The sequence below is a fragment of the Cervus elaphus genome, chromosome 2 (genome assembly GCF_910594005.1).
Source record: "Cervus elaphus chromosome 2, mCerEla1.1, whole genome shotgun sequence".
Lineage (NCBI taxonomy): Eukaryota > Metazoa > Chordata > Mammalia > Artiodactyla > Cervidae > Cervus > Cervus elaphus.
This window is the reverse complement of record NC_057816.1, coordinates 15,865,095-15,892,869: the sequence shown is the minus strand read 5'-3', so window position 1 is coordinate 15,892,869 and position 27,775 is coordinate 15,865,095. Positions and strand designations below refer to the sequence as shown.

Below are 27,775 nucleotides of genomic sequence, written 5' to 3'. Positions count from 1 at the left end.
AAGGCAGTTAATTTCAGTTTTAGAGAATGGGCTTGTTTGTTTCAGACTGGGAAGGAAGGTTCAGAGAGTTAAAAGTTCTCAGTTCTACCTCTCACAACCACTCCCAACAGTCGGTCTTTGAATCTCCATCTCAGGCAAACTGAAGACATTACTCTTCATCTGCCATAAAGACTAGGTTGTGGGATATTCTAAATTTCTACAAACTTGATTGACTTTACCAGATTTGAGGCCCTATTGCTTACCAAGCAGGACAGCAGGAGACAGGGTGTGGAAAAATGTGGGGGAGCCAGAAGGCTGAAAGAGCAGGGCTAAGAGGGACATGGTGATCCCTGCAGAGGAGAGAAAACCCCAGGCTGCGGGGAGGAGGAAATGTGCCCTCCACCTACCCTATCACCGAGAACCAAGGGTATCCCACACCTTTAATTAAAAATCTTACATGAATATATTCTGCACTGAATCATCCTCGAGTACCTGAGCTGGACACTTTCATTACCCACTTTATTTGCAAAGCCGCAGCCTCCCACATCCCAAGACTGAAAGTGGCAGGGCCCCTCTGGCATGCTGTGGGCAAAGTGCACGTCCTCAGTCCCCCAGTTCAGAACAGACACATCAGATAAACGTAAAGTCCTGTTACCCAGAAATATCCATCTAAGGACAAGAGACGATTTGATTATCATGAATTCCTCTCCATGTTCCTCTTCCTGCCTGACAGTCACTGCCCTCTCCAGAGTAACAATCATCTGAACACAAGCAGACGTGAGGCTTTTCAAAAAGTAATGAACTCACAGGCGTAGGAGCCAAGGCGAGCATGGTTTAAATGCGGGGCTCCAGAAACCCAGACAGGCCATCAATTATATAGCCCTGCCGTCGAGGAAGCAAAAATAATATTTCAAAGAGTCACTGTCAGAAAGAGAAAGGAGAAAATGCCATAGAGATCACACCGTTCTGAGCAAGCAGTTTCAAAAGCAGAGATGAGTGGATAAATCCTGCCAAGGTGACCCCTTCCACCCAGAGGGGAAAAGAGGGACACAGTGACCACCGTCCTGCTCAGCCTTCATCCAACACACCTGAGTTCACGATGTCACTTTCTCAGCATTGTTTTCCGTTACCACTTGGGGGGTATAGAAAAGCATGTTCTTGATTTGCCAACCCATCTCCAAACATTTTTGAGAGCTCAGTGTAATATAAGTATAGGATTGACTATTTTGCATTATCAGCTCACATCCATGATGCAATTTTATTCTATTCGACGTAGGAAATGGATCACTATTACCTCTATTTAACAGACCACAGAATCAAAGCCTGGAGGAGTTCAATGACTTATTCAAGGTCAGCTACCTGTTCAGTGCCCAGTTGAGGGTCTAGAAAGCAGGAGGCCATAAATAAACATTTTTTTGGCAATAAAGCATGATGAGACTAAACCATTAATATCTGAATCAAGGAGTTGGTAGTCTAGGAGCCAGTGGAAGCCTCTATCTAACATCTCTCTCTGTTCAAGGCAATCTATTGAGAGCTAGGTAGGGTCAAATGTGGGCTTCCCAGGTGGTGCTAATAGTAAAGAACCCACCTGCCAGTGCAGGAGACATAAGAAATTCAGCTTCAGTCTCTGGGTTGGGAAGATCCCCTGGAGGAGGGCACAACAACCCAGTCCAGTGTTCTTGCCTGAAGAACCCCAGGGACGGAGAAGCCTGGCGGGGCCACAAGCCATAGGTTCACAGAGTCAGCGATGACGGAAGAGACTTAGCATGCATGCATGCAGGGTCAAATGTAGGGAGGGCCAAACCATGTATAAGCCATCATCAAACAAGACGCACTCTCTGACCAAAGCCTTCTGGAATGTTGAGGTGACCGTTGTGGCTGTTTCTAAGAGAGAAGGAATGGAGACAGTCCCACACTTAAGAAAAGGGCTCATCCCATTTAAGATGAGCTACTGTTAAGGTAAATGTGTTACCTTAGAGAAGGGCAGGCAGTGGAAAGACCAGCAGCTCTGTAGCCAGAGGGCTTCTCTCTTTAGTTTCCTGGGCACCAGTCACATTCACTGAGCCTCACTTTCTTCGCTTATGTCAACTACAAATTGGTGCTTGCTATGGGCACTTGCCATCTCCCTCTACAAGGATTAAATCAGGTGCTGCAGTAGTTGCTGACTTTGAACAACCCCTGAAAGGAGCTCAGGGTGGGGAGCAGAAATGAGGCACTCTGTGCTTAGGGAACAACTGGTAGGACAGGACTTCAGATAGTCAAATATTTTCAGGAGCTGATTTTAGGAGCCCGATTCTTGTGTCTCTTCATGTCTAGAAAAGCATTAAAATCCTTCATAGCAATGAGTGTGCCTCATGACCAGAAGAAAGCTTCTGCAAAAAATATGTGCTTGATTGCATGCACTCCCCCTTCACCAAAATAACATATATACCGACCCTCCCTCCTACCTCTTTGGAGCAGTTTCGATTTCTCAGAGCTATCTGAAATGCTGCCTCCTAAGCTATAGTCCTCATTTTGCCCCCAATAAAATTTAACTCAAAATTCTCATACTGTGCAATTTTTTTTAATCAGCACTTAGAAAATGGAATTGATAACACTTGCCCTACTTCATAAGTTGCTGGTAATAGTAGGCATGGAAACCGCTTCATAAAGTCACATGCATGCAGCTATTACACATGTCTTAAGAGTTTGAGAAACCTCCTCCAAGGTTCCCAGAGTCCTCTCGTGGAGACGAGGAAATGGCTAGCCTACTACACACATCCGGTAGAATTCCTAAAACAGTAGGGGTAGCAGCAGCAACCACAATGCATGTTCACACTGGTGTAAAATGCTGTGGTTCAAAAACACAAAAAAAACACATGAAGACAGTTAAAAGGGTAGAATTTGGGGCAGTTAGAACATACATGCCCATCCCCACCTCCTGGGCATGTGGGAACAGTCATAAAACAAATTCCTTAACCTCTAGAGCTCTGATTCCTTGGTCATAAAATGGCAATGATTTAACTCAAAGCTCCTATTGCAGGGGCTTCCCTGGTGGCTCAGACAGTAAACAATCTGCCAGCAATGTGGGACACCTGGGTTTGATCCCGACACCAGGAAGATCCCATGGAAAAGGGAATGGCAACCCACTCCAGTATTCTTGTCTGGAGGATTCCATGGACAGAGGCGCCTGGTGGACTACAGTCCATGGGGGCCAAAGGGTCAGACACAACTGAGCAACTATCACTTTCACACATTTGAAGATTCGATTAAAAATGGGCCTATAGGAGATGACACAGTAGCTAGAAAACATATGGAGCAATTATCATAATTATTTGTAGGATTACAGGTTGTCTCACTCTTTGCACATGTTCTATGTAAGGTCAGGTGCATGGACATGGAGTTATGCCCCTCTCCTCCAGATGGCCTGGGAAGTGTTTAGACACAGAGACCTACAGCATGACACGTGAGTTGCATGACTTTTTACACTAGTCCTTTGGTATTACAATTGATCTTGCTTGGTTTCCTCCTACATTGATCTCTTCAGAATGCTCTTGACACAAATGCAATTTTCTGTGGCCAGCAATCAAATTTGCCAATCAAACACGGCCAAAGCGATCGAAACAAAGGGCAGAAGTTGTGCTATTTCCAGCACAAATGATCAGTTCCTGAGTTTCTGACAGCACTGAATGGAAAAATCAAAATAATTTGAGGCAGAAATAGCCCAAAGACCCTGGGCCCCCAACCCATTTGCAATATTCCGATGTGACCTGGAGCCTTCCGTGATGCACAAGTGGGGAACTGCGCATCTTGTGCGTGCTCTGGAGATGTGGGGGTTGACTGGCTTCTCCAATACTGTGGCTGATGTTCAGTCGCTAAGCCGTGTCCCACTCTTTGTGACTCCATGCATTATTGGCATTTAAGTAGATTTTAATGGTCTCGTTCCTCTATAAGGCCAAAACATTTTTGTATCACCCAACCAAACTTAGGGTGATTTCTAGTCAGTGAACAAATTTCTCCCAAGTTGTTTTTTGTGCAGAAACCTTGTGTTCTCTGAACACACTTTCTGACTGTGTCTCAGCACAGTGCTCAGAAGGGAGTCAAACAAATGAGAAGAACCAGGAGGAACCAGACACAGTGCAAAGCACCCATGTTTTCTTTTTAGTGTTTATGTATTTATTTGGCTGTGCCAGGTCTTAGCGGTGGCATGTGGGATCTTCAGCTGCGGCGTGCAGTCTCAATGTGGGATCTAGTTCCCTGATCAGGGATCGACCAGGGTCCCTGCATTGGGAACAAAGAGCCTTAGCCACTGGGCCACCAGGGAAGTCCCCACCCTTGGTTTTTAACATGCAGACGTTACAAAGCATCTCTTTATGAAAGCTGCCAATTGCTAACGCTTTATGCATATCAACATTGCAACAGCAGAACCCTGACTAGACACGTGTGCACGTGCTGGATGCTAAGTTACTTCAGTCGTGTCTGACTCCTTGTGACTCTATGGACTGTAGCCCGCCAGGCTCCTCTGTCCAAGGGATGTCCCAGGCAAGTATATTAAGGTAGGCTGCCATTTCCTTCTCCAGGGGATCTTCCTGACCCAGGGATCAAACACCTGTCTCTTGTGTCTCCAGCATTGGCAGGCAGATTCTTTACCACTGCACCACGAGGGCAGTCCTAAAGACACTAGAATCTATCACAGAATGAATGATGAGGAATTAGAGATTCATTCAACAAGCCACATTTACTGAGGACAATATGTGACATTTTGGCAAATGACTCTTGAGCCCCAAAGAGCTAGGTTTTTTGGGTGAAGAGATAATTAGGACATAATGAGGTCAGTACAAGGAGAGACCCATTGCAATGCTTGAACAGTCTGATTAGGGGAGAAGAGGACACTTAAGGAACACAACAGGCATTGTCAAATATTGTCATTTCCAGCATGAGGTCAGGACCACATATGGCTGACTGTCCTACTCCTAGCACTCAACACAGTGCCTCAAAACACAAATATTCAATATCTGTCAAACTGAATTGTAAAAAAAAAATATTCAATGCTTCCTCATATTATCTATATCACGATAAACTGATGAGTGGTTGTACTCAGGCCATTATAAATGAGAAATCTGGAACTCAGAGAGATTAAGCATTTCATTGAAACATACACAACTGCTAATATTCAGCCATTTTGATCTATAACTTGTGGAAATTTACACAGTAGTAAGATTCAAACTTCATAGCTCTTGATTCAAAGTCAAACATTTTTTATTATTGCAAAGAAATCAACTTACTCTATGCAATTTGAGGAGAAAAAAACAAGACAGATTTTAGAGGGAGGCACAGTTTTTAGGAAATCAATCCTGAATATTCATTGGAAGGACTGATGCTGAAATTGAAATTCCAGTACTTTGGCCACCTGATGTGAAGAGCTGACTCATTGGAAAAGACCCTGATGCTGAGAAAGACTGAGGGCAGGAGGAGAAGGGGATGACAGAGGATGAGATGGTTGGATGGCATCACTGACTCATGGACATGAGTTTGAGCAAACTCTGGGAGATGGTGAAGGACAGGGAAGCCTGGCGTGCTACAGCCCATGGGGTCGCAAAAGAGATGACTTAGTGACTGAACAACAACAGACAGAGAGATGGGATGAGTTGAAGTCTGGGCAGGAGATGGTCATAGCTCTCTGCAAACCTCCAGAGAGTCACTGCCATGCTCCATTCCTGCCAGGGAAACTCCATCAATATTTATTCCTAGTTTTTCTCCTATTTGTCTGTCAGTGCTGAAGACAAAGGCAAGGTGCTCCTCCTGCTTCTAATCTCCGGGCCCCAGCCAGTGGCAGTTCCAGGAGGCTAATCTCAGGATGGGGACCTGAACTAGGAGATTGCCCTAGCTAACACAGCCATCTGGAGATGTCTACATCCCTCAGAAAGAGTTTTATAACCTGTATGATGGCTCCATCCTACAATGGACTGATGTTGTTGACCACTCAGCCACTGGCCCTCAGGAAGAAGAGAGAGGAAGATGAAATAAGAATGAACCAGAGGTTCAAAACAAGTGAAAAGCCAAAGGACTGTGTGATTAGAATTGATGGCTCAAAGCCTAGGAATAATAGAGACCAAAACAAAAGGAGTCGTGAGTGGATAATGGGTCAGATAATGTCTGAGGAGCTCTGCGATGTCTGATTCTAAAATCAGTTCAGGACACCATTTACCTGCTCCTCAGTTCTGGTTGTGTGACTCCAAAAGGCCTTCCTGGTACAAGCACATGCATCCCAGCAGGACCAGGCTTCTGGGTCTGCACCAAGTGAAGGTCTGCCTTACACAAGCTCAGTCTTTTTTGTCCTGCCCCAGAAGGTGAGCTCCTCTCAAGCCTGGGCTCCTCCCCCTTCTTTCAGGCAGATTTCTCGCAGGCCTTGGGTTGACTTAAAGATTCCCCAGGAGATCTGGCCTGAAAATCAGTTCCAAAAGCCAAAAAAAAAAAAAAAAAAAAAAGAGGAGAGCCAGATTAAAGTATCAGCCCAGAATTTATGCTCTAGACTTAAGGTTTAATAATGCAACAGAAAATCAATATTTAATAAAGCAAATGATGGAGAAAAACACTGCCCGGGAGATGAGGCTGCTGCACTGTTTTCAAACGTCTCAGTCCCAGAGGAGGTTGGGTTGGCAGAATGGATCGGAGACGAGGTTGACAAGAGAGTCTGGCATGCAGACAATCGCAGGTCCCATTGATTCTCATTCTGTTATCTCTGAGCGAGTTGGCCATTTTCATTAAAGGACTAGCAGAGAATGACAATGAGAGTGACATGAGACACTCAATGGAGCAGGGACAGACAGCAGCCTAAGACTCTCCTGATCCAGGCAAGAAGGCCTCCTAAATTCACAGTCTATGTGGAGAAATGGGAGATTTGTACCTCTTTAGATAAGCTCCAGAGAGGGGACAGAAGACAAATCACTCCAGCCAAATTCATGGTACCATGAAGAATGGGGTAGAATGTCCTTGCTCAGCATAAGCAGTGTTGTGAACAGTGACTTGCACTTAGTAGGGCTACAAACTGCCACTGAGTGATTCCTGCATCTTGAGAAGACTGGGCTGAGAAATGCAAAGTTTCTTGGGTACTCTTTGCTTACTAAGGACTGGGAGGCATTTCTGAGCCACAGGAAAATTTAACCGAACTAGGCAGGTCTCTAGGCTATCTCCTTTGTAGCAAACGGTCAGTTAGTCATTTTTCATTGGAAATTATTCTTCCCTTTGGGGGAGAAACAGGCTTCATCCCGTCTATTTCTCATGGACCTAGACATCTGGGTCACAGTTCGTTTCATATTCTTATTTGGCTAGAAGGAAATATAGCTGTTAGATAGCCAACAACCTTTGTGTGGTGAGGAGAGAAGTCTGTACACATCCACCCTGAACAAACCCACCACGCTGCCTGCTACTGAAACCATGCGTGGCCGCCATGTGTAATGCAATAAATTCTTCCGAGTTACTGTGTCTCCCATCCATCTAGGGCTCCCAGTGTAGCTGGGAAGAAGTACAGACATCGAAAGCCAATATGTTGCTCATAACATCAGAAGCCTCAGGCAAGGTGCGTGCCAGCCGCTGCCTGAATAGGAATGAACTCATTTGCAATGGACAGATTGGCTACTCCCATCCGTTCTCTAAAAACATCGAGTGGAGACAGCGCAGTGTATTGCTCTTGGTTAATTAGGAAACTTCTTCAGAAATCCTAAAGGCAACTGTAAATTAGGAGGAAAATATTGGCTTGAGATGGAGACAAGTCAAGATGAACGGAGGAATGGAGGTGGGAAGCAAACACCAAAGAAGTGACTACCGAGGTTGATCTTGCTCATCCTTGTCTTAGTACACCCTGGCCACAGAGGTGGGACGTACTTTCACCTAAAGCCCTTTGTGGCCCAAGTTCTCCCTGTCTTTTGCTGCTCTCTCCTGTTTGTGGGAATTTTGCTCGGTGAATTTTTTAAATATTTTTTTTCTTTTAAATTAATAAATGAATTACGTTCAGCTGTGTCGGGTCTTAGTTGTGACACATGGGCTTAGCTTCCGTTCAGCAGGTGGGATCTTAGATCCCTGGCCAGGGATCAAACTCATGTCCGCTGCATTGGAAGGTAGACTCTTAACCACTGAACCACCAGGGAAGTTCCCACTGATGAATTTTTATTGAATGAGTTAATGAGAAAAACGCATTGAAAATAATGGGAAAAGGAGCATGCCATGTAAGGAGTTGAGAGAGGGAAGGTCTAATCCATTGGTTTGAGAGATGTCCAGGGAGAAACCCCAGCACAATCATGAGTTTATCCTGTGAATTCCTCATCATGTCACAGGTATTCTATAAATACAAGACAATGGTCTTCCCACACCTCTTACTGATAAAGGCCTCAGAGACTGTGAGGCAGTAGGCGGTTCCAGAAAGAAGCCTTAATGCTAAAAATGATGGTCAATAACACAGACTCCCACCTTATTCCTCTGGTTTGGGCTTCTCTTCCTTTTGAGACTGACACATATTATGTCTGCTTATCTCTTCCAATTTAGAGTTCTGAAATTCTGGGTTCCAAATTAGTGTCAGGATTAATTCCTATCTAGCCTGAGAGTATCCTGGAAGAGATTCCTGCTGCAGTCCAATAACTAACAAGGTCTTATTTAGCATGGTGGGCCAAGAGGATTGAATCACTGCAAAATTGACATTATAGGTCTAGCAAATGGGACTTGGAACTTCAGTGCTTCAAAAAGGTTAAAAAAAAAAAAAACACACACCTAGGTCATGCTCTCTGGAATACATTACAGGGAACTCTGGCTGAGGGGTTCTCTGATCAACCCTGGCAGGGTTGATCTCTAGAAGAAAATCTACACAACTAGGAGAGAGCAGCAAAAGACAGGGAGAACTTGGGCCATAAAGGGCTTTAGGGGAAAGTTTTCAACACAGGGAGTAATCAATACATCAACCAACTAGCTCAGGGGCTGCTATCACAGCAGCTATAATAATAATTTTATTTATAAAATTCTCGCTTCTCCTGAGATGCCCAGGGCACTGTACAGCAGTACTAAATAAATTAAATTAAAGCATGAAATATTATGAAAATGCAATGAAATCAACATTATGGAGAAAACAGGGAAACTCCCAAAAATAAAAGAAAAAAGGACTCTTCTCTGCAGGTAGCAGCATTTAGCAAGAGGATGATTTTGAGAAATCACCTCAAAAGTTCAGCCTCTCGACAAGGGGGTAAACCACCCTGGGCAACCACCCTTTCAACAGCAGGTAAGGGTTCAAGCCCCATCTCCCATGTGGAAGCTTTAGGATCTCTAGCAAGATGTTAACCCCTGTAAGCCTCAGTTTCCTCATCTGCAAAGTGTAGGTATCATATTCTTACCTATTGCCTAGGACTGTTGTGAGATAGATAGAAAGATAGACAGATAATAGACAGACAGATATATATATATAGGCCATGCTGTGCAGCATGGGGGACCTTAGTTCCCTTATCAGAGAGCAAACCCGCACCCCTGCAATGGAAGCCGGGAGCATTAACTGCTGAACCACCAGGGAAGTACCTGCAGTGAGATTTAATGACATTTTGTTAAGTACTAAGCCTGGTACCCACGATCTATTAAAAACCCAATAAATGTTTTCTGTTATTATCGCTTGTGGGCTTTCCAGGTGGCTCAGAGGTAGAGAATCTGTCTGTAATGCAGGAGACCTGGGTTCATTTCCCTGGGTTGGGAAGATCCCCTGGAGGAGGAAATGGCAACCCACTCCAGTATTCTTGCCTGGAGAATCCCATGGACAGAGGAGCCTAGCAGGCTAGCATCCACAGGGTCGCAAAGAGTCTACACGACTGAACATGCATGCACGCTACTTCCTAGGATATTACTGCTGTGACTGCTGGACAGAGGATGCATAGTGGAGGACATGGATTGCACATCGATTAGGTAACCAATGAGGTAAAATGAGATACAATCCTGAACCAACACAGTGACGGTAAAGATGGGCCGATATGAACAAGGGGTACCTACAGGATCAGGTGACTGAATTAGGGGTTCAATAGGAAAGAAAACAAACTTAGACGGCATGTTAAAAAGCAGAGACATCACTTGGCTGACAAAGGTCTGCAAAGTCAAGGCTATGGTTTTTCCAGTAGTCATGTATGAATGGGAGAGTTGGACCATAAAGAAGGCTGAGTGTCAAAGGATTGATGTTTTTGAACTGTGGTTTTGGAGAAGACTCTTGAGAGTCTCTTGAACTGCAAGGAGATCAAACCAGTCAATCCTAGAGGAAATTAACCCTGAATATTCATTGGAAGGACTAAGGCTGAAGCTGAAGCTCCAATACTTTGGACACCTGATGGGAAGAACTGACTCATTGGAAAATACCCTGAGGTTGGAAAAGATTGAGGGCAGGAAGAGAAGGAGGTGTCAGAGGATGAGATGGTTGGATGGCATCACCAACTCACAGACATGAGTTTTAGCAAACTCCGAGAGATAATGAAGAGCAGGGAAGCCTGGCGTGCTGCAATCCATGAGGTCACAAAGAGTTGGACACGACTGAGTGACTGAACAACAAGAACCATTTGTGATATAAGAATACGTGTAAATCTATTGCTGATTCATGTTCATGTATGACAAAACCCACTGAAAAAATAAATAAATAAATTATTAAAAAAAAAAAAAAGTAAAACCCAAAAAAAAAAAAAAAGAACAGTGGTTCTCAACATAAGTGAAACATATAAGCACCCAGCATGTTTTAAGATATAAGTATGCCATGACCGTATCTCCAGTAAACTGAGTCAGAAACCCAAGCTGGGGAGGAGACCTTCAAGACTGTTGTTGTCGGATAACACTTTAAGTAAAAATGATGTACACTAGCACTGAGGATCACTGGCTAGGTGGCCTTCAAGGTGTTTCCAGCTCTGAAATGGTTTGAGACTGTGCTCCACGCTCATAAGGCACATTCCCACCTGGCAGCCATTCCTCTGAGTCAGATTAATGTGAGTCTTTGCTCACGAGAGGGAGCGCAGTGCCTGTGGTCAGGTGTGTAGTGGTCAGGACACCAGAGCTCAGACCTGGCTCTGCTGTTTCCCAAAGTGGGGGACCTTAGACCCAGGCGAGCAAACTTCTGCTTCCTCACAGGTTGCACTAGGTTGTTTTGAGCATGAAATGAGATGATATATGTAAAGGGTTTTACCCACTTTCTGGCTGCCACGTAGTAAGCTTTCAGTAAGGAACAGCTGTAAGTATCATGATCACTGCATGATGAAAGCTCAAGAACTGTTTTCCCCCAGTTGCCTCTACAGTGAGATGCGATGAGAAGCTTACAACCTCCCAAGACCAGCACAGCTGCGGGCACGTTACACCCCAGTAAGGCACCCCAGTCTGGAGCCTCTGGGCATAGTGGGGGCCGGGAAGACCTTGGAACTCAGCTCAGATGCTTGCCCTACAGCCACCGTCCCACTCCAAAAGCCCCTCTGTCCTGCTGCTCTTGCGTGTGGCCAGGCCTCATGACAGGCAGTGCCTCTCTGCAGAGAAGGGTCTGGGCGACCAGTGGAGTGGCCGTGATGTTTCAGACAACTGATGCTTTCACTTGTCACTCTCTTGAGTGGATCAGTGGAAAGGCAGGTGGAGTTAAGGAACAGTCTTTCAGAATGGTCCTTCTTCCAAAGTCACCCCAGAGACCCCAGCCCCAGGGTGCAGCCCTCCTTCCCTCCATGGTCCTTCACATTCAATCTGGCCTAACATAAGTCCATTACATCACGATCATCTGTGAGTTCCTTCTGGCTCATAAACAGATGCACCCCTTCCCCAACACATACAATAGCATTAGGGATGAAGGACACAGACACATCATGTTTGAAGCTCAACAAAGAAACCTTCAGTGTACCGTCTTCCCTCCCTGGGCTGTGCAGGGAGAGAATTCCAAGTGAGAATGAATGAGGACTCCCCAGGGGAAGTGATATACTGTGAGTGACACACAGCTCCATTTCAAGATGTGCTTATTAGGTGAAATGAAAATAAAGAAATAAAAAGCACACTTGATTACTTATTCTCTGCATCACAGCCATGTGAGCTCTCGGTACTGGAGGGAAATCACAGATGCCAATCACAGGAGAAAGTGTCCTAGTGGACAGGCTGGAGGACAGAGACTGCGGGGCAGGGGGCAGGCTGGGGAGCATGGGGTTGTGAACAGGAGGGAAGAGGCCATGGATACCACTGAGGGATGCCAGATGTAAGGGGGCCAAGGAAGCAGGGGAGAAGGGAGAGAGACAGAAAGAAAACCTAGCAGGAAGAGGGGATCCAGACAAATATGAGAGCAAAGGGCCCATGAGCACAAGACGGCACAGGACAGAGACCAGAAGGTCAAAGTGAAGACAGTGCAGCCACAAGTTCAAGGTGGCGATCGGGAAACAGAGTGACAAGGACAGCAAACCTGAGCAAGGCTGGGAAGAAAGGAAAAAGGACGAAAAGCTGCAAGAGGCAGAAGGCCACAGAAAGTGCAGGCGGCAATAAAAAAGAAACTGCTGGCAAGATCAAATGAAACCAGCCTCGGAGAGACAGATGGGAGACGGCAGAGGGAGGGAACGACCGTCCCAGAGAGAGTGTGCATTTAACCTCTACATCAACCCCACCCAGCTTCCAAACAGGGCCTCACTGTGGCCAACCCGGGGCGCCATCAACAACTCACACGTGCTCAAGGCCACAGATGGGGAGACACAGAAGGAGGAAGCTTGGGGTCAGGGTGAGGGCCCATCTGCAAAGATGGCTAGAATGCAAGAGGTCAATGCTATACCTTTTCAGTTTAAGGTGCCTGTGAGACAAACAGAGATCAAGTCCAAAGAGTATCGCCCCCGCCTACCCCGATCCCAGCCAGTTAGTAACAGAACGCTGAGCAACTTTATCTCAACTCCAACCCCACATCCCCAAACCACATCTCACAGCCCAGGGCAGGGCAACGTCACCAGTCTCCTCCCACCAGACCCACATGTGGTTCCCCCACCTCAGCACCTGGGGGGCAGTTATGCTCAATATCACAGAGCATAGTCTCCGTTTTGGCATCTGGATGACTCTGACACCCCCTGCAGGTACCCCTACGGACAAGCAGCTGATATTGTACATACGTCTACATCACAAGAGTGCATCGCTAGAGAGCTTCTTACTTTGAAAAATAAATAATGGAAACAGCCTGCCCCAAAGATAGCACTTTCTTCAACTCTTGCATTGGCCAAATTTGCACTTCTGGCAGATCTGAACTACCAAACTTTGCTGACTCTTAGTCACCGGGAACTCGCAGTGTTAAAGGCCAGTGTATTAGCTTCCTGTGGCTGCTATTAACAGGTTACCAAAGACTCCGTGGCTTATAACAACAGAGATGTATTCTCCCACAGTTCCGGACACCAGAAGTCCAAAGTGAGTCTCACTGGGATGAAACCAAGGTGCCTGCTGGGCCACACAGCTTCTGGCTGCTCTAGGGGGAGACTCTGTCCCTGGTCTCTTCCAGCGTCTGGGGGCTGCTGACACTCCCTGGTTCATGGCCACATCACCCTAGTTACCAAGGACAGCAATCTTGAGTCCTTCTCTGCTCCATCTTCACGTGGCTTTCTCTTCTGTGTGTCTGTGTACAATCTCCTGCCTCCCTCTTCTGAGGATACATGTGATTACATTCAGTGTCCACCTGGTTAATCCAGGCTAATCTCTCCATGCCAAACTTTAATCACTTAAACTACAAAGATATCATCATATAAGGTAACACTCAATGCTCCAAAAATTAGGGCCTGATATTTTAGGGTGGGGATTATTTAACGGTCGTAGACAGCCTCAACACACAACAAATCAATTCGCTTAACGATTTAAAAAAGAAGCTTTATGGGTCCATTCATTACCCAACAAGGAGCCCGAGAGCCCGTATTAAGTTCCAAGCCCTGGGGGTAGAATGCAAAAGCAGACACGCTTCTTGGAAAACATACATAATTCAGCTAATCACAAAACTAATGTCAAATTATAACGGCAGTGAGAAACACAGAGTTTCATGATTCTACCTCCAGGGGGAGGAAGGGTAGGGGCTAACCTAAGACCGGGGGTCTGAGAAAGCTCCCTCAGGACATGGCATTCGGATTCATGCCTAAAGGATGTCCATATACATACTCAGACACCCAGTCGTGTCTGACTCTTTGCGACCCCATGGACTATAGTCCAACAGGCTCCTCTGTCCATGGGATTCTCCAGGCAAGAATACTGGAGTGGGTTGCTATTTTCTTCTCCAGCAGATGTTCCTGATCTAGGAATCTAACCCATGTCTCTATGTCTTCTGCATTGGCAGGGGATTCTTTGCCACTGGTACCACTTGGGAAGCCCCAAAGTCCTTGAGGTACCATCAAATCGAGGCTTGAGAAGTGCACTTGGGCTTCGAGGGGAGAAATGGTGGGTGATGGAGAGCAGAGAGGGTGTGGGCAGACGAGCTATTTTCATTTTAACAGCCAAGAGCTAAAATGTCAGACCATTCATTTCAAAAGATCTTCTATTTGCTTGGCCTTCCCAGAACCCAAGCTGGCTCCCCAGCTCACAAGAGCATCTCTGTCTTAGTCCTTGGATCCTCGTGAATGGCTCTGTCCCAACAGCTCCCCTTCTAAACCCTAATTACTGTCCCAACCCCATTATATATCCTGATCACAGAGACCGGTCTCATTCATCTTTATATCTACTCCAACCCATATATCAGTACTCACAAGTGAAGGGGAAAAGAACACTGAGATTTTCTGATCCCTTATCTCCAGGCAGTAAGAAAAGGCATGGCCAGCTTGGGTGCTGAGAGGGAGGAGCAGCGTGAGCATAAGAGTGCCCTGTTGAAGTCCAGGCACGGTGGTACCCTATGACCCCCACAAACCAGGCCCGGGAATTGTGAGAGAAGGGGATGCTGGCAGGAGAGCGGAGGGAGATCAGCAGGTCAGAGGTCAGAAAACCAGGCACACAGTGTCACGGGGGGTCCAGGATTGGGAGAGGTGGGGGTGCACCCCAGACAGCTTCCAAGAATGGGGACCCAAATCTGCAAGAGGGCATGTATGCATTCTTGGTGCAGAGAACCAGGACTGTCTAAAAGAGCCAACACAAGACAAAAGGAAGGAAGAGCCTGGAAGCCTTTACGGCTGATAAACGACTACGCACACGGAGGACGTTATTATCTAGTGATGTTCAGCTTCCTTCTCTCCCGTACCTTTCTCCAAATTAAGACTGGGTGATACATCAAGACATTTCTACAAAGTGTGTCTAATCTGAAATAGATGAAAGAAGTAGGTCATTTTTCCAGGTACTTATGTCAAGATTCAGACTAGAATCCAGGACTCCTAAATCCTGAAATTTACTTCTTTCTGCTAAGCCGTTCCATCCCTGACGGAGCCAATGCTGGGTTCACTGTGCAGACTTCCAATTAATCAGAGTAGAAAACACTATTTGCCAAGTGAAAATCCTCTATTTTGAATTCTTAATCCCCCCACCAGCTGAGTTTACCACAAAGACATGAATATATAATTGAGACATAAAGAAAACATGCCACCAAATTAAACTGCCCTAATTTTAAATCAATAAATTTTTTTCTCAAATAACATGAAATGAAGATCTCCCGAAAGAAAAACATCCAGCTCCTGTATCTCCGGGAGTCCTTCTCCACTGAGCCCAACTCCAGCAGAAGCCAATTAGATTTCTCACCAATGTCAGACTCTAAATTATCACAGATAGCTCTCAACAGGAATATAAATCTTATGCTAGGCTCCAAGGGGTGATATCATCTAACCTAAGTTGGCCTGGAGACATCTAAAACATTGGGTGTCCTCTGCCCACCAGCTCTTGGGTACCAGTGAGAGGCAGATACTGGTGGTGGGTGGTCTTGTGGACCCGAGGGGCTGCGGACCCCTTCCTGTGATTCTCATTTATCCTTGGCAGCATCCTCACCCTCTCTGATTCAGTCATCATGATGACAGAACTAAGAACCCCAGTTTCAAGGACTCTGTTAGTGCAGGGGTCCCCAACTTTTTTGGCACCAGGGACCAGTTTCATGGAAGACAGTTTTTCCACCCATGAACCGGCAAGGGGCAGGGATGGTTTGGGGATGAGTCTAGCATTATTACATTTATTGTGTACTTTATTTCTATTATTATTGCATCAGCTCCACCTCAGATCATCAAGCTTTCAATCCTGGAGGTTGGGAACCCGTATGCTAGTGTACAAAGAAAGGTACCTTAACTACAGTGAGGGAAAGTCATCATCATTGATATGACTGCAATTATAAAACATATATTGCTATGCTTTAAATACTGACCTTATGGCAAAAGAATCTTTGCATTTTCCCCTGTGTATCTGGACATGCGAGGGGCCTTGGACTGGTTGGGTTTGGATCTGCTCTTCCTTCCAACACTTCTCTCTCCTCCAAGGTGTGCTGCCCCTGACAATTGCCATTCTCTATTCCACTGAGAGCCTTCTGGATATTTGGCCTTTGCCAAGACAATGGAATGCAACTTTCCTTGAGGAAGAGAAGTGATGTTCTTGTAGGACATCAAGGGAAATCACAGGACGCCCATCCTTCTGATCATCACCGAGTTCCTTTCTGGACACACAGGCCAGCCAAGATGCAGCCGATCTCCCTGGCCACACTTTCAATGGTTTCATCCCAGGAGCCCTGCCCTGGGAGCCCGTCTGCTCCTCACTCCTCCTCCTACTTGTCATATATTCTCAGACTTTCCACGTTTGTGCATGCCACTGCTCCTGCCTGCTCTGCTTCTGGCCAGAGGCCCCCAAAACTCCTGCTCACCCCGAAGACCCCAGAGAAATGCGATCTTGCAATTTTCCCTAATCTTGTAGCTAAAGTCAGTTCCTCCCTTTCGATGTATTCATGGTTTCTCTATGTATAAGCACCTGAATCCCTGTGACCTTCTAAGAGGGTTATTTGCTAACACCGCATCTCCTCAGCTAGACAAGGTGGGCACTCTGAACATCTGTGTGCCCAGCGCCTGGTTTCCAAATGTTTGTTAAATGGAATTGAAAGTTGACAGCTGACAATCCTCAAGTTGACAAAAGATGGACTAAGAGACTTGGTCACCAGTTTCTCCCCATGCTCTAGGAAGCTGGGCATTTCAAGTTTAGCAAGAAGAGGAGAGAGGTTTCAGACGTTTCTGAGTCATTGACAACAGTCATGACCTTCAAATTAAAGATGCTGTTCTTGATCTCACTTGATACACACCCTTACAGGGATGACCTACCAGAACCTTTAGGAACAGACTCATGAGGCAGATCCAGTGGGTCATAAAGCTGTAAAGACACCTCATACAATCCTTCATTAAAAACATTTGCTTCGAGCTCAATTTGAGTAAACCACAGGGGGCCTCTGGTGTGGAATGAGAGTCTGGAGGAAGTTATTAGGAAGAGCTGCTCACTCAGGATCTGATGTGTGACCTCTCCCCAGTGAAAAAGGACAACGAGGCTTATTTGGAGGTTGCAGGGCTACACAAGATCCAGGAGGAATAGGAGCCACTTTATTCAACCTCTGGTATGAGAATCTGAGGAAGTTCAGACTCCCTGGGGAAAACCACCTAAGGGAGAATTCTGCAGCTGCACAAAGACCTCCCCTCGGAAGCACTAATTGCCTGCCTGGAGGGACACTGTCCGACTCCCGTAAGCCTTGCTGTGAAGCGACAGGGTCACCCAGGCTTTCTGCTTTCCTAGGGCCCTGTGGTGTGGACAGTTTGGACACGGGACCCATAATAATATGATTGACTGTGCTGACCAGGAAGCCCCAGCAGGCAGGAGCCTAGTTTTCCCAACTGCCTAGAAAACTGGAGGACCCTCCCCAGCAACACCAGACCACACAGAAAATGCTATTATTACGCCTATATAAATTTTACTACAGCAATTTCCTCAGATTCCTTCAGTCTAATAGACTCTACCCTACTTGGCTTAGCAGATGGATGACGTTCCAGGGGGTTTACTAAAATTGAGTAAACTCGCTCAGAATTTTTGCCCCCCCATGGCCCATAACCGCATCAAAAAAGTTTTAAAACTCAGCAGGTAAAACTGAGTCGCCTCATTCGCATGCTGTCGAAATTCTGTGACTCAATTTCAGGTAAAATGCCCTACTTCCTGTCATTCTCCAGGGTGCTCTGAGGAACACTTTAATTGCGTGGCAGAATTTAATTTCCTGACTTTGGGGAAAGTCCGGTGGAATTCAGAGGCAGTCTTATAGCCAGGCCAAATCTGCATTTTCATCTCTGCCCTGAATGGGGCAGGGAGTGGCTAAGACAGTCTGGAGAGCAGTTTGGGATGGCAAACGGGACCTTCAGTCACGCAAGGCCACTGGCAGCTGAAGAAGGCAGATGGGCTCAAAAGATGACTTCTGTGGACTCAGGCTCAGTGGTGATGCTCCTCCATTATGGACTCAGGGAGACGCAGCCCGAATGGAAATTAGATGGTGCAAAGGTCTCCTCAGCTCCAAGGGAGCCTTGCAGGGCCAGGGGTGGGCAGGAAGGGGGGAAGGGGAGGCAGACTGCTTTCCTGAGGATGTGACTGGAGAGACAGAACTCCTTGCTTTCAGTTTAAGGATTAGACCACATGGTTTCGTTTGATCTGTTGTTTTTCAAATTCCCTTTTGTTCAGGTTTGGGGTGGGGAGGGTCTATGGGACTTGGTGTCTAGAAATTAAAAGTTATTGTTCCTGTTCTCTTAATCATAATAATGAGTTTGGCTTGACAAGGTCAATTAATTATTCAGGATTAGGAAGCAACACTATTATACCTATCAGGCGGGTAAGAGGGGAGGGCTCTGAGCAGGAAGACAATACAAGCTAAAAGAAGGGCTGGTGTTTGCAAAGCTCTGTTTATTATCTGCAAATCACCTGCTGCTGCGGGCTATTCCCTGGCCTTTTCCCTTTCTCTCTGAATCCCCCAGCCCAGGGAACAGACAGCCACATCCTGGCTTCCTCTTCTTCTTTCTGCCTTCTTTCACAGACATTAGTGGAGGCCCCGCTTCACGTGAGCTTCAGAGCCTGTTTGACTCCAAAAGGCAGGTAATTAACTATCAAACAATAGGAAGGATTTTCAGATTAATTCTGCCCAGGAAGAACTACGAAAACTCATTTACACCAAACAAAAGGGAGGGGGTGATTAGATGCTCCAAAGACAAAAGAGAGACCTAGATAGGGTCTAGAAAACCGATGAAGGGCCAAAAGCTTGTGTTATTATTATTATTATACCAATACCTCCATTTTTATAAGCACTATATTCTACTCTTCTCTATCAAGCAAATAGGTCTCTAAGTGAGATTTAAACTCAGCAGGCAGACCACCAGTCAATTTCTGCCCTCTGATAGATGAGCAGAGGATGAGATGGCTGGATGGCATCACCAACACAAGGGACATGAATTTGGGTAAACTCTGGGAGATGGTGAAGTACAAGGGAAATCTGGCATGCTGCAGACCATGGGGTGGCAAAGATTTGGACCCAACTTAGTGACTGAACAACAACAAAGAGACCATTCCTGAAGTTTCCATAAGACCACCAGGGTGGTTTCCCTGCACTAGAAGGCTTTTATAGATACAATGAGGGCTTTGGGGATGTCTTCCATGCTGTCCTGAATTTGGAAACAATTCAGTACAAAGCCTTTTTGTTCACTCTGCTTTCCAGAATGGGGCCTCTTGCAAGGAGCAATGAAGACAAGCGTAGAGCTTTTCCGAGAAGCTTGCTTTGGCAGCCAGATCCAGAGGGGGAAAGAGTTAAAGTGTGCTGCTGAACTGGAGAAGCGGCCTCTTATTAATTACACTCATAAAGCAGGGCACCCTGAGGTCAAAGAGATGGAAATCGCTAGACCCAAATTTTAATAAATCGTAGATGGAGCTCCCTCACTCTGGTCTCAGAGATTACATTCTGGCTGCCTAAGTGGGCAAGCAAACCCCTGGGTGGTCTTTTTTACTCTTCACAAACTTATTTTGAATGGAGAATTCAAGGCATCAGAAAATCAAGAATTCCTAGTGTCTGAAGCCCCACTCTCTGTTACCCCCCACATCTGCTGAAGCCCCCGCACCCTGCTGCCTCTTCATCACAGGGCCCTTTAGATGAGTGAGCAACACCCTGCCCCAGGCTCCAAGGCCAGAATCTCCATGTCCTGGTGGACGCGCCTCCCCCTCATTCACACACTTATCCAGCTTATGAGTTATTCCTCTGCTTTTTAGGACAAAGTTCCTGACTTCGGAAGTCCTTCTCTCTACAGCTAACAGACGAACCCCAGACCTACATCTTTTCCCAAAGTTCTCTCTTGTATTTAAAGCACCACCATCTTTTCTAATTTCCGTCTTCTCTCCAAAATCCCATCCCTGTTTCCACCCCACACCCGGCCTTTGAAGTCAATGAAGCCCATTTGGCTTCAGCACCTGCTACCCAGGTGATGGTTCAAGGCCGCTGGGGACATTCCATCTGCACTGTTCAGTACAGGAGCCACCACCCCCTGTAGCTCTAGAAGCATCTGAAATGTGGCCAGTGTGACTGAAGGAGTAGATTTTTAAATTGTATTTGGTTTTAGCTAATTCGAATTTAATTTCAAAGCCACCTTGCTGAGCAGCTACTTAGCTCACCTGTTCATCTGGCCCTCATCCTTCCTGCCACCAGCCCAGCTGCCTGCCCCCACCTCCCTCCCACACCTGCTCCAGAACCACTCTCCTCCCAAGGTTGCCCCTTGCTCCCAACCTGCCTCGGACACTTGCCCCACGTGACTGCCTGGGCTCCTCCCCGGATGCTGTATTGGGACAGTGCAAATCAGAAGCACCATCAACTCTATCCTGCCGGCTGCTCTTACACGCCTGGCCATGCAGGCTGAGTTCCCTGGGCTTTCACACTCTCCCCTCCTCTGCCCGGGGCTGTCCATGGCTCAACTCCAGAGCTGCTCCTTCACCCCCGGGCTGCCCATCGCAGGGCTCTCCCTGCAGCCCAGGCCTGCCTGACCCCCGTCCCCACTCCAGTCACTTCACCAGTCCTGCCAGGACCTTTGGAAACCACCCCACCCCTCACCAGCATTCGAAAGCTCTGGGAGAATTTAGGTAGCTCCAGAGCTATCTACCTTAAAACACACACACACACACACACACACACAGAAAATACAACACAACAACTACAGGTAGTGAGACAAGAACAGATGGACCCACTAATAAAAGGAACTGAACACCCCCTCTTTCCCTTTTCTTTTACTATAAGGACATGACAGATTATCGGCAGGTTTTTAATAATATCCTAGGGAACCAAGGACAACTCTAGAACTTGACACAGTGAAAGGTTTGCCCTGAGGGGTGGAAAGGCTGAAGATACACTAAGAACTCAAGCTCTGGAAGACTCAGGAGAGGAAAATCCCAGCCTTCAGCCCTGAGCTTGAGCCAGAGGACTGCCCGTTGCCCAGTGGCCCTGGGAAACGTGGGGGCCACATAAGTGGACCAGCCTGGTCTCTGTAGAGATGGTTCTGAATGCTATTACAATGTCTGATCACACACCAGTGGGGTGAGAGGACCCAGGGGCTTGGAGGAAGTTGGAGCCCCAGAAGGATTTAGCCAAAGTCTACACTCCCAGAGGGGCTTTCCAGGTGGTGCTAGGGGTAAGGAACCTGCCAGCCAATGCAGGAGATATAAGAGACATGTGTTTGATCTCTGGGTTGAGAAGATCCCCTGAAGGAGGGCACAGCATTCAACTATTCTTGCCTGGAGAATCGCATGGACAGAGGAGCCTGGTGGGTTACAGTCCATGGGGTCACAAAGAGTCAGACATGACTGAAGCAACTTAGAAACTAAATTCCTGGGGAGGGCTTGGGTGTGGCATCCAACTCCATCCACTCCCCATGAAGGGGACCTCATGCTTCATGAGTGGCATTTCATTCATTTTCATGTGCCTAGAGCTGGGCCAGGGTCCTGGGAAGCAGAGTTGTTCTCAATGGTGATTTATGTCCCACCCTCGCCTTTATGAACGAAGGCAAGGGCGGGGGCAGGTACAGAGGGCAGAGTGGCTGGTACTGAGGCAGATTCAAGGGTGGAACCAGGCCTCAGCAGGGGATAAACACACAGAATCACAACCAGAGAGGAGACCCCGTACAGAGAACAAGTCGGCAGCAGGGATATTTAATAGGAATGAGGGAAACATAATCCCAGACTTCAATAAGCTCGTGTGATCCTGTGGGAAAAAAATTACCTTCCTTTTGTGTGGGTTTATTTATGTACGAAGCTGACTACACATACCCAAATACACACACTCCTGGGTAAAAATATCAGTTTACTTCCTTTCTGCTGCTGCTATGATGTGTGTGTCTGTCTGTGAGCGTGTGTTTAATGATCACAATACAGTTTTGAAAAGTTCATACATCTTTCAACACTGTTCTGCAAAGTTTGAGTGGGGATGTCAACAGAATCCAGAAGTCCGCTTTTGCAGGGAATGAGGTTTATGTTCAGAACAATAAATGATCCTAAGATAAATACGTTTCTTTCTTTTTTTTTTTAATCCTGGATGGTGATGCATCCTCTTTCCAATACAGAAACAGGGAAGCTTGGCTGTATTTAGTTTGTCTGATTGCTTTTAAGAGCAGGGACAAGCTGGCTCCGAGAAACCATGGTCCTCTATTCATTAAAGTGTCAATAATGACTGGTCCAGGCATATCGACAGCAGATTAGCTGGGGCTGAGTCTGTGGACAAGACCAGAGCCTTTTTTAACCCAGCTCGTTTCCAGATCAATATACCCATCAGCATTCGAAAATTAGCCCAAGATGAGATTTCGATACTCAAGGAGGTGTGTCATGCTCAGAGGCCACCTCTCCAAGCCAGAGGTATAAATGCCGAGCTGCGGATTAGACACTTTCCATCAGCGTGGACAGGAGGGAGCACTGCTGTAGACCCCATCCCCTATGTCCTGCCCCTCACGCCTCCCCACCCCTATACACCCAACCTCCCCTCTTTGAGTCTGTGTGAGTCCTTGCGGCTACAATCCAGCCATTTGCTTCAGGAAGCATTTGTTAAATGTGCACTTTGTTGAAGACACCTGCCAGGTGCTCATGGTGAGAGTGTATGGGTGTGTGGGAGGAGGGAGAGGGGAACTTAAGAAAGAAATGGCACAAACATGATCCTTGTTTTCACGGGGGCTTCCGAGTTTCTCACAACTCCTTCCATTTTCTGGCTCCAAAAAAGCCCTGCTGTCTAACACAAGTGTCTGTGATGGTGCAGAGCTCCTAAGGTCTTTCTGTCAGTGTCAGACACTCTCAGCGGTAAGTGTGTGTGTGTGTGTGTGTGTGTGGAGGGAATGGGGCCGGGGGCATGGGATGTGGCTTCAGTCACACCACCTACTGCGACCTGAGCCACTGGGGCATCCCTCAAACCCCCTTGCGGAAGAGTGATTCTCAGCCTTCTCTGGCCAATTCTTCGCAACAAAAACAACACGCTCACCCACTGAAACCATCTCAAGGAACAAAACCTATTCTTTTGTTAGTGATACACTCTGATCCTGTCTCTGCAATTTCATTTCCTTTAAAAAATGCTGTTTGCACTCAGCAGTTTGAAAGATATTCATATATGGAACCAACAAAAGAAAAAAGCCATCATCATTTTCTTTTGGAAAAAGAAGAGGGGAAAAAAAACAAACATAAAATGCAAACAACGTGGTGTGACCAAGGTGTGTCGCAGCACGACGGGCTCAGAAGCCTCATTGGCCTAATCCCTGGGCAAGTGTCCCTCCAGCCTGACCTCTAACCATCGCTGCCCACCGACATGCCTTTCACAATCGGCACCCTGACCCTGGCTGCCCTCTCTCCTGCCTTCTCCCAGCTTGCTCCCCATGAATCTTCTAGCTCCTTCCTATTCATCCTCCCTGAACCACCATCCTGCTCCCTGCGTTTTCACCCACCATCCACAGCTCCCTCCTCCCTGTGGGTGTGCTGCCAAGAGGGTTGTTGGAGACCGGGAGCATATTGCCCCTGGCCTGCCATCTACAGGGATGAAGAACAGGAGAGAAACCCCAGCAGAGGCCCCAGCTCCATCACTTGGGGGCTTCACCTCTGAGGTAACACAATAAGGTATCTGGTCCACACACAACTATGCTTTTTAAAAAGTTAAAAACAACTGTATCTTTTAAAAGTGAAAGCGTGAGTCTCTCAGTCATGTCCAACTCTGCAACCCCAAGGACTGTAGCCCGCCAGGCTCTTCTGTCCATGGGATTTCCCAGGCAAGAATACTGGAGTGGGTTGCCATTCCCTTCTCCAGGCGATCTTCCTGACGCAGGGATCAAACCCAGGTCCCCTGCACTGCAGGCAGATTCTTTACCTCTGAGCCACCAGGGAAGCCCTAGCTAACACTTAAATAGCATTTCTGTGTGCCAGACCCTCTTTTGTTTCACACTCCAGTACATGGAACGTGTAATCCTCACCGCAGATGCTTGCAACACTGATTCCATTCTACAGATGGAAACCCTGAGACACAGTTGGTAACTTGAGGTTCCCCCAAGTCAGAAAGCGCTGGCTCGCTGACAAGGAACCTGTCTGTGTGGTCACCTGTGGTCTGAATGTTTAGCACGTGCTCTGCTTATGGGGAAGTACAGAAGCGCCAGAGAAGCACAGAGACAGCAGAAGTAAGAGAGAGGCAAAAACACAGATCTCAAAAGCTGGGGGTAAGGTGAGAGGCTCTGAGGAATGGGAGGGGATTGGGGTGCAACCGAAACACAGAGAATCAGACACAGGTATTAAAGGGGAGACGTGGCCCAGGGCTGGAGGGGAAATAGGAAGCAAGCAAGCTGCAAACAGCAGAGGTGGCTGTAATGGCTGCACCCCAGGTAGGTGTCTAGAGCACCGCGGTCGGCTCTGCCTTCTTTGCAGGCTGTGTGAGGGATGGCATATGCGCAGAGCCAGAAGAGCTAACACACTGCTCTGAAAATAAAGCACGCTTAGCGCTGGATGGAACCTTTAAAAAAACTCGGAAGAGAAAAAAACCAAGGAAAGAAATAATGAGGAGATAATTTTCTGAGACAATATATTATTGGATCAGGAGCAAAGAAAAGGCCCCAAATCCTAGTCCTATTCAATGGGAAAATGATTTGAAATTTCAGCATCTAAGGGCAAAGCGAAAATCAGGAAACCATCCTGGCCAGATCGAGCAGACAGTCTCATCTAAATTGAGGATCACAGTGAAAGTGTGGGACACAGGCCCTCCCAGCCACCCCTGGCCGCCCCCAAGGCTGCCTACCTTGCACGATGAGGTGGACGCGGGAGGTCTTGGGGTGGTTGTCCGTCTGCACGGAGCAGGTGTAGGGGCCCTCGTCGTACACGTCCACGTTCTGGATCTCGATGCTGTACTGGGTCTGGGTGTTGCTCAGGAGGACCACGCGGGGGTCTAGGCACCACTTGTCATTCCCGGCGTAGAGGATGGTGCTGCGGTTCAGCCAGGCCACCCGGGTGACCCGGTTGTCAATCGTGCACCTGGAGGGAGGACCAGATGGGTAAGTCAAGGGGCCACAGGGAAACAGATGCCATCAGGGTCTTCTTGGCAAGGCTGGGATGACTGGTCACCCTGCCCTCAGTGTACGCACAAGCACCTCCTGTTTGATTTGACCTGGGTTTCAGCATCAGAGGCCTTGCAGAACTGCAGCCTCAGAACAGTGGCTAATTCAGACTTCCAGGTCCTGACTGACTCTGTGTCTGAAAACCCCTGAGCACAGAATGGTTTCAATAGTCCTAAATATTCAATAGCTATAGCCTGGAGTCATTGTCCATCCCAAGAATAGCTGGGCCCTGGGACCACCCCCACCTCCCCTCCCTCTGAGATTTCCATGATGCGCATGATGATAATTCCTCGCATTACTTTCTAAGTGTTCTGGGTGTACTAAGTTGTCCAATACTCATAACAAAGCCATGAGGAAGGTCCTATTGGTGAAAAGAATTGAAGAACAAAGACACTGAACGCCTCTCCTAAATCACACAAATAATATGTGTTAGATCAGAAACCCAGACTTTAACTACTAAACATTCTTCCTCTCATCTCAGAATAGCAGATTCCAACAGAAGGCTTTTGAAGTCAAAACTAAATACAGACCACCACCATTGCTATTTCTCTTCATTACACCCAGGGGCAGAAATGTTCAATTACTGCTAGACTAAAGGCATTTTCCAAAATCTCAAAACTGTTCGCACGTGTAAAAATAGATTTTCTTTCTTTTATTTCTGCATCTGGAGTCCCCAAATTGTGGAAGCTCCCTTCTCTTTTCCTGCACTTTCAAATTTCCTAGCTACTCTCGCCAAGTCCTCATCAAGTTTCTCTGCATTCATATCCTTCTCTAGCTACACAGAATATGTTCTATGGCCTGAGGCTAAATTCACAAATGCAGTGTCCTGATCCTGAGTATAAGGCTGGAAATAGCAACAGAGCCACAGTAGGTACAATATTGCCTCCAATTTATATCTTCTTCTGCAGAGTACAAAGCGCTTTTACATCCACACTGTGATTCTTGCAGCAAATTGCTGAGATAGATGATCTTACCATTCTCCGCCTTAAAGATCAGGCCTCTAGGGTCAGAATGGCCTGATGACTTGCCCAGGACAGAGAGCAAGGGGGTGATGGAGTCAGCCCTCTCAGTTAGGTTCTAATTCCTAGTCCTGGGTTCCCCTTAGGATGTGCAAAGGTGAGGTTTCCAGTGGGGAGGGACAGTGGCTTCCATTGAATTCTCAAAGTTGGCTGTGACCATAAAAAGCCTGAGGACTCCTGCCAGGCCCGTCCGCTCCCCCAGGCGGTCCTCTCGAGACGGCTCTCCTCTTCTGTGCATCCTTTCCACGGGTACTTATGTAAATGTCACAGGATCATTGCTGGGCCTCTCAGGTGCAGGTGTGGAGGCTTGCTGAGAGCCCCTGTGGGGAAAACTGCTCAACCAGAAACACCTCTGTCCGCTGTCCAGCTCGCTTCGTGCCGCTTACTGCACTTTTTTGTGTTTTTTTTTTTTTTTTTTTTTGGACAATAAAGGAGAGAAATGATGGGAAAGCTGACCAGGGGAGTATTTCTGAAAGTGGGCATGGACCACTTGCATCAAAATCAGGTGAGGTGTTTGTTACAGATCTTCTTGTCCTACGGATTCAGAATCTTTTGGAAGACAGACACACAAATTCCTAACAATACCCCAGTTGGGTCATGTACCCACCTAAGTTTGAAAAGCACGGATGTAGAGAGGGGTGTCCAGGACCAGGCTGCATGATTTGTGGTTTTCAGTGCAAAACGCAAATGCAGAACCCTTTGTTCAAGAATTATTAAGAATTTCAAGATGGTGAGAGCATGGCATTTAACCAGAGCAGGGTCCAATGTGAATAAACACACACCCTGAATGGATGTCACATTTTATAAATTTCCTTGGACTCTTACTGAAATGCACATTCTGATTTGGTACATCTGGGGTGGGGCCTGAGATTCTGCAGTTTCAGTAAGCTCCCAGGAGATGACAGTGCTGGCGGCCCCCAGACCATTTCTTCAACAGCATAAATCTAGAGGGAATCATATGCATATGAAGGCTTGAGGAGCACTGAGCTATTAATAGCACTTCACCACAGGAAAGTGCGATCAGAAAACCAGCAGATGAGCATCACTTGGGAGCTTATTTGAAACACAGATTCTCAGGCCCCCACCTCAGATGTAATGAACTGGAACCTGTATTTTAATAAGCTCTCCAGTCACCAGAAGGCACTTGCAGTCTGAGCCGGTCTAGAGCACATTTGCTGTCAGCTGCGATAGCAATATCCTGAACATACCTGGGAAAGTGCAGCCGATGGAGGAAGCACCTGACGCTGGACCTCCCCTGAG

General features: G+C 47.0%; 1 protein-coding gene across 5 annotated transcripts in view; it reads right to left on the bottom strand.

Annotated features, from left to right (window-relative positions):
* The window catches only part of NTM (neurotrimin), a 930,062-nt gene that overhangs the window by 150,676 nt on the left and 751,611 nt on the right, over nt 1–27,775 (bottom strand). For all 5 annotated transcript variants that reach the window (XM_043873148.1, XM_043873142.1, XM_043873154.1 and 2 more), the window contains one exon: nt 25,181–25,413. In XM_043873148.1, coding sequence (XP_043729083.1) covers nt 25,181–25,413 — 233 coding nt within the window. The remainder of the gene's footprint in view (nt 1–25,180; nt 25,414–27,775) is intronic.